The sequence below is a fragment of the Kogia breviceps genome, chromosome 2 (assembly GCF_026419965.1).
Source record: "Kogia breviceps isolate mKogBre1 chromosome 2, mKogBre1 haplotype 1, whole genome shotgun sequence".
NCBI lineage: Eukaryota > Metazoa > Chordata > Mammalia > Artiodactyla > Physeteridae > Kogia > Kogia breviceps.
In genome coordinates, this window is record NC_081311.1 from 48,116,004 (window position 1) to 48,130,261 (window position 14,258).

At 52.3% G+C, this 14,258-nt stretch overlaps 1 protein-coding gene across 3 annotated transcripts in view; it reads left to right on the plus strand.

The window, feature by feature from the left end:
• ARHGAP22 (Rho GTPase activating protein 22) overlaps positions 1–14,258 on the plus strand; it is a 178,863-nt gene that overhangs the window by 47,976 nt on the left and 116,629 nt on the right. For all 3 annotated transcript variants that reach the window (XM_067025201.1, XM_059051974.2, XM_067025203.1), the window contains exon 3: positions 4,133–4,220. In XM_067025201.1, the coding sequence (XP_066881302.1) occupies positions 4,133–4,220 (88 nt within the window). The remainder of the gene's footprint in view (positions 1–4,132; positions 4,221–14,258) is intronic.

Below are 14,258 nucleotides of genomic sequence, written 5' to 3' on the forward strand. Positions count from 1 at the left end.
TAAAAACACCTAGCTAAGCCACTCCAAATTTCCTGGTCTACAGAAACCCTGTAAGAGAATAAAGGTTTATTGTTGTTTTTAGCTACCAAGTTTTAGGGTAATTTGTTATGTTGCAATAGATAACTAAGACATTCAGAATCTGACATAGGAAGCTTTCTGAATTCTGAGCATCTTCACTAGTCCCTGAAGGTTGTACCACATCCTAGGTGCCCCATTGCTGGGTTTAGACAAATGAGAGGGAGCAAGGCTAATCAGTGGGCTGCTTCCCCTCCACCTGCAGTGTTCCTGGAGTTTGTGTTTATTATGCTGTAGAAATGATGGATTTTGAATAAACCATCTAAGCTGACACTAATATAAGAAATATACTCTCTCCAAAAGTCCCCTCTGTTGCATGTGCCTTATCCTTTTCCCAGAGTTGCTCTCTGAGAGAAGGAGTTTCTGGAGCTTCTGTCTGGGGCCTCCACTGGCTACCCACGGATCCTCTCAAGCTGGTACATTCACAAGGGTTTGAGAAGGAGCTATTGTGAGCAAGCAGCAGGCCTGGAGTGGAGCTTGGTTACACACAGACAGAATAGCACATCCTTTGACCGTTACTCCCTTACACCAGTGGACTTGCACTGGTGTGAAGCTAGAGATGAATGAAGTCATTGGCAGCCTCTCAGAACAAACTTGGATATGCAGGCTGAGTAGATAGCAAAACAGAGCAAATGCACATAAGCTCAGACACAGGGGGAGGGGGAGAGGGGACTAACCTTTGTGGGAAGCTGTCATGTGACTGGAGTTTGCACGATCTCTTTCTGCACCCAGCTGCCCATCTGTGCAGTTGTAGGTGCAAATGGTGTGTCTGGTCCCTCCTCAGGCCCAGCAGGAAGGAGACCAGCCACCCCCTCCAAAGTGCTAACACTCACTTTGGGCTCCTCAGGGAAATCCTGGACCCCTCTAGTCCAGGGCACTATCTGAGTGGCTGGAGGTACTCCTTGTCCTTCAGAACTGCATGTGTCCAAGGCACAGCAGCTCAACCAAAACCTGGCTCTCCAAGGCCAGCAGGAAAATATCAGATCATTTTAACCCTCACAACAGCCTCATGAGGTAGATACTGTTATTATCCTTATTTTACACTTGAGGAAACTGATGTACTGAGTAAGTTTATGGAAAAGGCACCTTCTTTTGGCTACTTACTCTAAGTACCCCTAGAGAGTGGTTGTCAAAGTGTATCCCAGGGGGCCAGCAGCATCAGAAAGCTGGTTAGAAATGCAGATTCTCCTTTTTTGTTTCCCTTTTCTTTTTTTTTTTTTCAGCCACATTGCACGGCTTGTGGGATCTTAGTTCCCCAACCAGGGATTGAACCCGGGCCACGGCAACGAAAGTGCTGAGTCCTAACCACTGGACCAGCAGAGAAATCCCTAGATTCTCCTTCTTTCTCCAGACCTATAGAGCCAGAAACCCCAGCGGTAGTTCTATTAGTGCTATGCTTACCAGCCAGTTGCTAAACATTTCCATTATTAGAAATTAAATCATACAGACCTACAATTAAATAAATTATATTAAAAACAAAGGTAATTAATGGATAAACAACAAGGTCCTACTGTATAGCACAGGGAACTATATTCAATATCTTGTCATAAACCATAATAGAAAATAATATGAAAAAGAATAGAAACACACACATATATATACAACTGAATCACTTTACTGAACACCTGAAACTAACACAATATTGTAAATCAACTATACTTTAATAAAATACATTTTTAAAAAATAAAGATAATCAGTCCTCAAAATGTATCACCCCCTAGTTGTTTGATTTCATTTACTACTATCTATGCTCTAGAGCCTGTTGACCCCTATGGTATCCATGTGGCAGGAACACTGCGGTGCATTTCTTCCCAGTGCCACATTCAATGATGACATGAAATCAACCATGGAGGGTATTTATATCACAGAAGTTGGCAAACACTACAAATCAGCTTGCCTTATATTTTTTGGAGAACCTGTTGTTAAATATTTACTGCAAGACCACCAAACTTGGTACTCTGTGTTTTAACAAAGCCCTGGGGTGACTCTCATGCCCTCTCAAGGTTGAGACCTAGCCCGAGGGTTTCAGCTGGATGCTTCATACTGACTCCTACGCGTCTTTCATCACAGCCTTAACAAATGACATACCGGAAACGGGAAAACAGACCCCCTCTGCTCTCCTGCCCCTTCCTCTCCCCTCCCCTTTTCTTCCCCCCTCCCAGCCCTCCACCCCCAAGTGCCTGAGCAAAATGCTGGGATCAAAGCCGTGCTCTTAACTCGTGGGAAGCAGGAGGGATCTGGGTGACCAAAAGCCAGTTCTGAGGGTCCCTTGCAGTAATGGGGGCCACACTGGGATTCTTCTGAGTGAGTGATGAGCAATGGGTCCCAAAGGCACAGCCTGGCTCTCCAGGGCAGCTTCTTGCACACAAAGTCAGCCAGCAGCTGCTGTCACAAATATAGGAGGGAAAGTGCTCCATCATCAGACACCCCCGGAGTGCACATCCCAGCTTGCCCTTGCCAGCAGTGGGACAAGGAGGCTGGTTGCTTCACCTCTCCGACCTCCATCTGCTTTTGTCCAAGACGATAGGAACAGTAGTACTCGCCCCTGTGGGGCCTCTAGAAAGATTAAATCCAATAGTTTAGACAAAGAGCCAGGAATATAGTACAAGCTCTGTAAACAAGGGTTATTACTGCTTTTCCATTTAGCTGGAGTAGAAAGTAATGTCAATGTCAATATTGTTACTCCCATCTTATGGATGACAGATATTGAGGCATAGAGGGGAAAAAAAACCCAAAGTGCTCGGAAGTACTCAGAGACAGTTACTGAAACAGAAACACCAGAGACCCTTCCCGTTAGCCGGTGATGGCTCTCATCCACATCCTGTAATGAACACGTTTCCCCATCCTGGGGTTGCAGCCCTGATTTATTCCCACTAGCCCTAGGTTCTCCCTACAAAGAAACCATTAGTTCAGTTACAACGATTACCATCTGATTCTCTGGTTTATTGCTATAATTTCTCTAAAGCAAGCATCCCTAGGTAAAGACACCGTTCTGCCTTTAAGGTGCTTAAATGAGAAAAGGCATCTCCATGTGTCCGTGCAGCACAAGACTCCAGCAGCCACTTGGAGCCTCCAGTCACCTTGAAAGCCAGGAATTGCCTGGAAAAGATGGGAGTGGAAAGAAGAGGGCTCCATGAGTACACATGGGGGTGCGGACTGGAGGCGACCATGTGGATGCAGCAGGTGACCGCGCCGGTCACCTGGGCAAGTGCAGATGCAGGGATGCTGTTCCCCCACCCAGTGTGGAGCCCTGACACACAGTAATAGCTGGGGTTTATTTAGCAAATAAACAGCTTTCACTATGCCAGGTACTGCTCTGAGGGCTTCCCAAGTACTAATGCACTTAATGCTCACAACAGCCCCGAAAAGGACTATTATTATTATTCCTATTTCACAGATAAGAAAATTGGGAAGTTGCCCAGAGAGGTTAAATACTTTGCCTGAGGTCACACAGCCAGTAAGTAGCTGAGCCAGGATTTGAACCCAGGCAGTTAGACTGTAGGTATGGTACCTTCTTCGTGGTAGCTGACTCCCACGTAACAGGTAAAGAAATGAAATCTCACCCAGCCAGGAGGGGGCAAAACCGGGCTCACACAGATCTGTGCATCCTTTTCCTCATGTCACCGCCTGGACAGTTATGTACAAGAAACCTTCCTCTCCCTGACTCTCCTGCCCCAGAAAGCCTGCAAATGGGCACATTCCCCCCCTCCCCGCCCTGATAATGGAGCCTTCCTCCCTGCTCCTGACTTGGGCTGACCGTGCCGTAACCAGGAGAGTTACAACACTGGTCAGTCCTCTGTGGGCAGAGCTCCTCCAAGGGTGTCGGAAGGTAGTGTCGGCCCACTCGAGCGGGGACCCCATGCAAGGCCTCATCTGTGCTCGGTCCCTGCCGTGGAGAGGAGGCCTGTGCTCCTCCTGGCCCCAGCCTGCACATCCAGGTCCTGGAGGGCTGGGGCTCTGACCCGCGACTCCACCCTCTGCTGCCCAGAGCCCTGACCACAGAAGCCCTTTCCCAGCCATCTCATGCTCTCGTGTTTGTGTCTGTCTCTCTATTTAGGGCTTTATTTCTCTACAAGGGACCCAGGTGACTGAACTTCTTCCTGGCCCTGAGGACCCGGGAAAGCACCTCTTTGAGATCAGCCCAGGTAGGCCTGAGCACCCTTCAGCTCTGTGCTGGGGCTGGCCCTGGTGGCCCCAATGGCGGTGTCACTGCACCTCTGGCCCGGGAAGGGCCGCCTTCACAACACTCCTCTCTGTGGGAACTCCAGCGCCGTCTCCATGCACAATTCGGAAATTTGGGCCAAATCTAGAGGATATTGCACATTTGGGGGGAATTTAGAAAATCCAATCAATTATCTAGCTAATTAGCTTTTGGTGAGAGGAAAGTGTGGATTTTTTAATTCAAAATAAAACAAGGGAGGTAACCAATCCATGGGGACACCTTAGAGTGAAGGTCCAAACACAGTATGTGGGTCACATGCGAATAAGTCCAGGGAAAACCACTAGCACAGGTTCAGAGCATTAAAATAAGCTCTATCATGAATCCCAGAACAAAGCATTGCAATGTGGTGGGAGGAAGGGGAATAATTTAACTCAAAGAACCGCCATCATGTTAGCAGTTACAAAGCAGGTTTTTAAAATTCCCAGTTTTAAAATGTGATTCTTATTGAACTAAGAAGGGCTGGCTGGTGAGGTAGTATTTTACTAAGCTTGGCCTCCCCTTGATGCAGAGCCTCAGGCAAGGATCTGAGCATTTCATCCTGAGGTGATCCCCAAAAAGCACGAGGAAGGGAGCAGGAAGGGAGGAGAGCCAGCAGGGTAAGCTGGTGCCACTGTGGGTGCCCAGGGCTCACTTCCAATGAACCGACTCAGAGGTGTCTCACCCAAGGAGTGAGGGGGCTGGGGGTTTACCCACCAACTCCCACCGGCCATTAACTGAGAGCTGCGCCCTGGGAGGCTGACTCTGGCATTTCTGGCCCGCCCTGAGCTTGGCCAAGCTCCCTGCCTTCAGGGAAGGCCTCCAGGCAGAGTCGCAGGTGCTTGAGGAAAGAGGCTGCCAGTGTGGATGGGAACAGTGAATGCCCAGGGGTCTGGGCAGAGCACCGAGAGCAGAGGCTACAGGCAGCTAGCCATCACACCCTATTATGTGCCATCCGAATTTAGACTTCCTTCTGGGACGTGGTGGCTGTGGACCGAGTGTGCTAGGGCCTCAGTGGGGTCTGTGAGCCAGTAAGTTTACAGTCTCAGAGAGGCAGAGCCACCCAACCCCTCTGACGAAGTGACCTGGCTATGGGCTGTACACCATGGGACGCATCAGCCCAGGCTCAGGCCAGCAAGCTGTGGCCCACTGGGAGCAGGAGTGAGTGAATCCAAGCCTGGGGCAGGGTGTGTTCACCTTTTCTCTGTCCATACTGGGAACTCCAGGAGGTACAGGCTGCAGGTGAAGTGCAGGGAGACCCTCCCAACTGCCTACCGTATATGCAGAATTCAAGTACCATGGTTTCATTTGGGTATTTCATCTACTGCAAGAATCTTGTTGCTGAAAGGACACATTAGAAGGTGGCAACAGAGGGATCCCAGGGTATGGAGTGGAAAATAGAGGCTTGGTTGATTACGTTAACAGGAGTAAAGGTTTCTGCCAAGAAGGTAGAGAAGAAATGAAGGAGGGGAGTGAGGTAGGCAGGGCCCTGCCATGTAGGGGAGGGGGAGCTGGATTCATGGAAGGAAGGCTTGGGGAGGGGCCTGGGCCTGGGAGTTGGGGAGGAGTGAGGTGAGGCCAGAGGCAAAAGGTGGAGGTCAGCACGCACCACCATGAAGTCAGAAAGGCACTGGACACGTGCCCGCAAGGACCGGATGGAAATGATCACCAGTGCGCGTGCTCTTTATCTGGTCAGAGCTATTTACAAGAATTTATTTGACTGTGGGGAAGACCCATTTGCCACATAAGGTAACATATTCACAGGTTCCAGGGCTTAGGACGTGGACATCTTTGTGGGGCCATAATTCTGCTACCACAGTACTCAAAACATCCCTCTAAGGTAAGGGGTGCTTCCATGCCTATTTTACAAAAAAGGGCACCGGGGGTTAGAAAGGATTGGTGACTTGCCGAAGAACACACAGCTGGATGGCAGTAGGGTCAGGGCTTCTACCTGGGCAGTCGGACTTCCAAAGTCACACACTTACGCTGCCCTTCAACGCAGGTACCTGGTACAGGTCTGGCGTTTTTCCTGCGTGGGCCCGAGAGGTCTCAGGACACAGTTATAGAAGGATAGGCTCCTCACACTCCTTTTTCCCAAGCACAGCAGTGGTTGAAGCACCAAATGTTTGCAGGTTCCAAGCACCGCCTCTTGCCTTTGAATGTGCAGCCGCTCCTGAAAGCCGGGGGCGGAGGGTAGCTATGAGACCACTCTGGGAAAGCAGGTCAGGTGGTAGGCAGTGCGGAGCCCCAGGCAGCCTTTAGGAAGCGCTGAAAGGAAAGTCTCAGTCGCGTCCATTGGATGCATCTTTCTGGCCCCGGAGAGCTGCAGTGCATGTCTGCCACACCCAATACCTCAGAGGGAGGGAAACTTGACAACTCTTGGACATGTGGTAGAAACCCAAGAATGATAATGCATGAGATCAGTTACATGACTTTTAAGTCATAGTTCTATGTGTGCTCGTCGACAGTGTAAAAAAAAAAAAAAAAATCACAATTTTTCATCAAGATAGAATTTAAAATATGAGGAAAATTATACTGTGAGTGCCATCTAGTGGAGAGATGTGTCAATTTCATGACAGGCCTCGCGTGTCCTCCAGCCAGCCCCCAGCCATCTCAGTCAGCCAGGCCACACCTCTGATTCTTGATGGGCTCCGACCGCCACTAAATCGTGGGGCTGCGGCTTGAGCCAGTTCTAGCCCCAGAGCCCCGCATCCACCAATAGTCTGAGGCTGGTTCCTGGGTCAGGCCAGAAGGAGCCAGGCCCCAGAAGCGGCAGGAATTTGAGGATGCTCGGTCTCCTTCCCACTTCGGCCTCTTCTCTAGCCTGGCAGTTGCCTGGCAAACCCCGCCCCTCCCAGCCCTTTGAAAGCTGTCTGCCCCTTGCAGACTTGATCTTCTTGGCCTCCCAGACCATCACTGCTTGGCACTGCAGGCATCTGGGCACAGGCAAGCTTAGGCCTTCCTCCGAATCTACAAGGATGGGGTAAGGGGTGGAGAGGCCTGCTTTGGCGCTCTGGACAAAAAGTTGCTAAACCCACAACTTGTGCTTATGTTTGGTGGGTCAAGTTAGGTGATCCATATAAGTCGTTTCGCTAACATCCTTATTCTAGTATTACCTTGCTGCTACCGCAGGGAGGCAAGTCCACTGACTACAGGCATTCAGACGGGAGCCCTAAGTCATGCTGGCGAGTGACTGCTGGTCTATCACAGCTTCTCTATTGCTGGGCATGTCTTTCCAGAGTCCCCAGTTGCAGGTGGCAGAAGCCAGCTCTGGCAAATGCAGGCAAAGGGGGAAATGGCCAGAGGCTATGGGGCCACACAGAATCAGCCCATGGGAAGCTGGAGAGATGAGTATGGAAGGGGCAGTCGGCGGGGCTGCTTAGGAACCTCCGAGCCAGGAACAGAGAGTGGAAGGTGCTCTGGGCGGGGAAGGCCAAATCCCACAGGCTCTTCAGTCCCAGCTGCGTCGATGGCTCAGGGTCTGAGGTGGCTGTGTTTAAGCCATGTGCCCGCCACTGGTGACACTGGGGTGGTGAGGAAAGGCCTGTCCACTCCAGTGCCTGGACAGACCCACCCACAAAGGCTCACACAGTAGGCACAAGGACCCCCCAGAGGAACTCAGGTGTTTCCAGGGAAGGGAGAGGAGGTGCCCTGCATCAGACACAGTCCATGGCTGTTTCTTTAGGGACCAAGTGTCCACACTGACCGTGGCTCTTTCTGCAAATCCACACCGGGGTCCCAGGTCCGAGTGCCTTTCCCAACAGCATTTCCTCCTGGAGTGCGAGGGCCCCAGCACGCGGGGCTGAGGATAACCTGGGTGAAACACGAATGGCCGCCCAGAATCTCAGAGCGGAAAAGTGCTGCCTTCTGGAGCAGGAGGTGGACACGGAGGGTATCACGGTGGCTCTGACATCTGGACCCAGTTCCCATCGCAGAGCGCCTGTCTGCTTTGGGCCCCACAGACCACGTTTCTCAAGATAAAGTGCTGGAGCCTCTGGTGAGGAAACTGCCCAGTTCAGAGGTCTGGCAGGTGCCCTGCTCTCCCACAGAGCCCCCCGCTGCCTCCTTCTACCACGTTGCTTGGGATCCCCACTCCCCAGACACTAGGTGGGCATCTTGCAGGCAATAGGCCTGGGCAGGGATGGCTTTGAGGCCTTGGGTTTTCAGCTCCACCTAGGCATTGGTACGAGCAAAGAGAGCAATGGCACTCCATGGAAGTTGGGGGACAGTGGAGTGTACCCAGGCTTGCCAGCGATGCCTCTGTTCCCTAGGGGCAGACATCTGCACGCAGAAAGGAAGGTTCCGGGCTTCCCTGGTGGCACAGTGGTTGAGAGTCCGCCTGCCAATGCAGGAGACACGGGTTCGTGCCCCGGTCCGGGAGGATCCCACATGCCGTGGAACGGCTGGGCCTGTGAACCATGGCCGCTGAGCCTGCACGTCTGGAGCCTGTGTTCCACAACGGGAGAGGCCACGGCAGTGAGAGGCCCGCGTACCGCAAAGAAAAAAAACAAGGGAAGTTTCCAGGGGAGAGAGTGGGGAGGCCGAGCACATGTGCCATGTCCCTGTTTGCACCTGTTTTCTGCCCTCTTCCAGCAGGACACATGTGACCGCACAGTAGCTAGCTCTGACCAGTGTTCCAGACTGTCCTCTCCAAAGCCAGAGAGGACTGGACAGAAGCCCGACCCTGCCACCCAGGGCCTGCTAGGTTTTGGACAAGTCACTCAGTGTCCCCGTGCCTCTGTCTCATCACTTCTAATTTGGGGATAATAAAGCCAAGTGCCTTGGGTTTGGTGAGATTGCAGCGGGAGCCTAGTGCCTGGCTCAGTGTAGATGCCAATATTTTTCTATTCTTCCCTCCTCTCTGCAGTCTGTCTGTTTATCATTATTATTAATAAAAACAACACAGTTCCGCTTAGCTATCTATCACCTGTTAAGTTATCAGTCCTAATACTGTGTGATGAGTGCCTCAATAGGGGTGTCCCCAGGGCTGAGAGCCCAGAGCAGAGGGTGAGGGTGGCTCGCCTGGGTGGTTAGGGAAGATTTCACCCAAGCTAAACCTGGACAGGGAAGTGAAAATGACCCAGCTGAGCAAACAAGAGAAGGTCATCCCCAAATGATGGGGGGATAGAGTACACAAAGGCACAGAGGCCTGGAGAAGTCTTCTGTGGGGGAGACTCGTGGTGTAGAGGACCAAGGAGGAAAGGTGGGCAGGGGCCAGGTCACGAAGGGCCTTGGGTGCTGGACAAAGAGGCTTGGACTTTAGCCACTGCACTTCTTCAGCAGGCAGGAGGGATGGTTAAAACCAGACCTGTGTGTTAGAGAAACCACTAACGTAATGATGGGGGGATTGCAAGGACCCGGCTGGAAATGAGGAGGTAAGCTGCCACTCCTCGTTACCACCGTCCATGCTCTGCCCGGACCCTCGCCCCAGCCAATGTCCACAGAGGAGACCACCCTGCCCTGACAAAGCGCTCACCGTCGGGGAGGCAACTCAGAAGCCAGGCCACTTAAAGCGGAGCTCTGATTCTTCCTGTGCAGTTCCAAGCTCATGCGCCAAGTTCTTAGCAAGGGGACCCTGATCAGCGTATGCTTTTGGAGTCTAAGTGGGTCCCAGACCCAGCTCAGTCTCTAACTTGTTGGGGAAACCAGATCAGATTTCCTTGGTTTCTCCAACTGCAGGATAAGAGGGCCTCCGAGGTGTCCACCTGCCCTAGTAGAATGGCACCAGACGAATGGCCTTCCATAAGCAAGCTTCCCCTGCGAGAACGGGTTCCAGCAGTTTCTTACGGCTACACTGGATCTTTGAAGCCTCTCTCGGGCATTGAGCTTACAGCTGCCTGCCCTTATCCGCCTGCAGCTTGAAGCAGATAGGAGAACTGCTGCCTGCTATCTGTGAGGCCTGACCTTGGAGCGAAGCCAGCACACACAGATTACTCTGTAGAAGTAGACTGATATGGTGCTCCCGACATCCCCAGAGCATCGCTCATCTCATCAGCCGCCTCCTGAGCAGGATGCCGATCTCAGCCTATCTCGGCACCTGGTACCAGCCAGCCAGCATATCAGCCTGACCCCGGGTGGCCCTGCTGAGTTTGCCTGCAGAGCGCCAGACGATGGGTAATGACTAGAAATGAAATTAGATGAGCAGTTCACAAACGCTCCCCACCCCTGAGGGTGGGGGAATCAGCAAATACAAGAGTGGTTTCTGGAACTTCCCTGCTTTGTGGTCTGGCCCTACTGTCTTAACCTCACTTTTCTTAACGAAACACAGGACCAGGTACGGGAAACTCCCACTGATGTCTCTGGAAATAGATACCCTTGAAGAGGGGGTTGCAGTTCATTCCTTTGGCCAAAATCATGTTCTAGAGCAGCCTTGTTCAATAGAAATATAAAGCAAGCCGCGCTTGTAATGAAATTGACAATCCCCTTGCTCAGTTACACCAGCTGCATTTCAAGTTCTCAGCAGCCACACGTGTGTGGTGGAGCCGTACTGCACAGCACAAGCGTGGATGAGGAGGCGACTGGGTGCAATGCCTGACATAGAATAGGGGCTCAACAGGTGCTCCTAAAATGAAGGGGAGGGAGGAAGGAGGAGGAGCAACTGGGGGAAAAAACCTAGGTTTTGAAGTCAGACACCAAGATTCACATTTTAGTTCCACCACTTACTAATGTCAAGAACTTGGGCCAATAACTTACATTCTCTGAGTCTCATTTTCATCATCTGATAATAGAAATAAAACTACCTACTTGGCAAGAAGGCTGTGAACATCAAGTTGAACTAAGATACGGGGACGTGCAGAGAACACTCCTCCGCTCTCCACCAGCCCGTTCTCTCTCTCCCCTTCCTCCCTCCCTCCCTCTTTCCTCTCTTCTCTCTCTCCCTCCCTCCTTCTCTCCTCTTCCTCTCTCTCCCTCCCTCTCTCCCTTTCTTTCAACTCCTCTTTAATCTACCATATACAAGCAAACTTCAAATAAGATTTCAAATGTCTTTAGTTTATGACTTTCAAAAAAAACATATCCCAGCTCTCCAGCAGTTGTTCTCAAGTTTTCCTGTGTATCAGAATCCCCCGGAGCACTTAGCAAAACCTAGAATGCTGGGCTCATCCCCAAAGTTACTGATTCCAGGATCTGGGATGGGGCCAGAGGACCTGCATTTCTAATGCGCTCCCAGGTGATGCTGCGCTGCTGGCCTGGGACCACACTTTGACAGATTGAAAGGGAGCTCATGGAAGAAAGGGGAAATTTTATATCCGATGTCTTTAATGGTGCTTTTCCCCTGCCTTTTGAAGATGGAGCGCTGCATTTTTATTTTGCACTGGGCCCCACAAATTAGGTACTTGGTCCTGAGAACAGTGGAGGGGCAGCTACAGGAGCAAGGATCCCAGAGGCTGTGTTCATGGAGACATGAGTCTGGAATAAAGGAGGTGATGATCCCGGCACTGTGCTACCAGGGCCTTATGCAAACGAGGCTGAGCTGCTCCACTGTGTTGGGAAGAGGGCACCAAGGGGCTTGACGGCCTCACGAAGCACTGTGACACGGGAGCAGGTGTATCTATTCTTTCTCGGGGCCTAGGGACAGACCAGGCACGGGGTTTTCTATTTGCTGTTTAAATGGCTCACTCCCTTGGGTGGAGGAGATACTCGTGGGATGAGAGGAGACCACTCACGGGCACCCAGGGTCCCCCGAGGTGCAGTGCAAACTCCCACCGGCTGCAGGTCTCCCTCTCGGCAGCCACTGGACCGTGGCGCCGTGCGCCATCCTGGGCAAGGAAGTCCAACCAGGCATCTCCCTTTCCCGCAGCCCGATGCCCTACCCTGTGCACTGGTGCTGTCAACCAGGGCTGGGACTGTCACCACCATGCTCCACCCTGAGACTGTGCTGGGTTGGTGGCCCTGACCCCAGCCCTCTGCCAGACTAGGGGAAGGGGGTGGCAGCAGCCACTGTGGGGAGGGGGGAGGGGGGCTGTTGGCCTGGGGCACCAGGAGACAGCGGGTGGCTCAGCATCCCTGGAAGCAGGAGGCTGCCAGGGGCAGGACCACGGGAGAATTGAGGTTCCAAGCTCTTGCACACACTCCCCTGGCCCATCAGAGTTCACTTACAAAACACAAATTTAAAGGCAAAATGGTTGACAACCTCAAGACAGCCACCAGAGAGCAGTGAATTCCTAACGCAGGGTCCTTCTGAGCAGGGGCCCTGTGCACCTGCCCTGGTCGCAGGCCCTTCAAGCCCTGACTGTGGGCTACTGGACGTAAACGCAGGACCTGACTTTCTGTTCTCTTGCGCTAGACTTCAGCCTGTGAACTCAGCCTAACACCCCTGTTGATCTCTTCTTGCAAATTCACTAGCCCTCAGAGCCTCCAGTCATAAATGAATTCAGTCCACATCTTATCAGTGTCTTTATCCCATTCATAAACTTGGCACCCAGAAGGGATGTGGCTTCTCCAGGGGCTGAGCGTGCTCCACCCATCATAGCCCAGCCCTGTGTTCTTCCCGTCCATCCCTTGCTCTGGGCCCGAAGCCACTGCTGCCCCGTCCTCTCCCTTTGGGCCTGTTAATAGCGATGCTCCTGCATTTGCTGAGGTCTCCACTTCTCCCACATCCTAATCCGCTAAGGCAGAGGGGCCTTTAAATGGAACTGCTGCCACGCCAGAGGGCATCAGGGAATGTTGCCCTGGGAGGCAGTGCCTGCATCCTTGCAAATCAAGGCTGTGGTCCGTTAGGTGATTAGACTGAAGCCACCTCTCTTAAATGAGGCCAATCAGAAATGGCCTTTAGCGGCCCACCCGGGGCTGCCCACCACCAGGGCAGCCTGGCTTCCTGAGTGCATAACACGGTCCTTACCCCAGTGCGCTGGCTCAGCCTCACCTTGGCAAGTGTGACACTCTGCCTGACACCCTGACCCACGGCCTTCTGATCAGCACAGCGAGGGCCACCTGCATGGCCTGCGGGGACTCCAGGAAGTGTCCTGCCCTGGCTTGGGGAGGCGCGTGGATCCAGACTCCAGGCTCGTCACTGTCATCCTCATCCCAGCCAGGTGACCCACCTTCTCCCACCTCAGGGCTCCTCATTCAGAGCCACACCTGCTTCTCTGCACCTTTCATGCACGATTGAAAGTGCCTCTTGGTTTTTGACCTTCTTCTCTTTTGGGGGCCGTGACCTTGCTCTTATCAGACTTAGGTCTCCTCGGGGGCAGGGTCCATGTCTGATTCACACCTGCACCTTCAGCGTGCTCAGTGTCTGGCCCAGATGAGGAGCACGGGAGGAGACACGCACAGTTGTGCCAATATCCTGGGGCATGAGAGAGCTTGGCTAACTCTGAGCCATTCGCCGTGGGTTAGATCCCAAAGAGCCCTGGCATTTGGACAGTCTTATAGGCAATGAGGAGCCACTGAAGGTTCTTAAATGGGAAATTTATGATCGTATTTAGCAACAATGAGAAGACCGGACTGGGGTGGGCGGTAACAAGGGAGACCCAAAACCAGTTGCGGGGGGTGCTACTTTAATAGAGCAGCAGGCACTGGGTGGAACCAAGCAGTGGCTGGGAGGGTGGGGGATGGCTGGGAGGCAGAAAGGCCAGACCCGGTGAGGGACAGGATGCTGGAGGTGGAGTCCAAAATGACTGCCAGGCTGCTGAGCAACTAAAAAAGGACAGACAGGGAGAAGAAGTTTGTGAAGGAAGATGACTGGGTCAGTGTGAGGTCCCGGAAGCCCAGGCTAGCAGCTGTGACAACCTGGATTCAGTTTTGCAGGGAGCAGGGCTTGTCAAGCCCTCAGTTCCACTCCCACGGGGTCTGATGTTCCAGCCCTCCCCCACTGGAAGTGATGCTTTCTCTATTCAAGACAAAGATCAGTGATCTAGGAAGCCCTTCCAGACTCCACTCCCACATGCTGCCCACAAACCCCTCCCTACGATGAGTCTTTTTAATGATAAGTGTTCAAAAACCAGACCCAGAACTTACTAGCTACGTGACCTTGGTCAATTGCTAA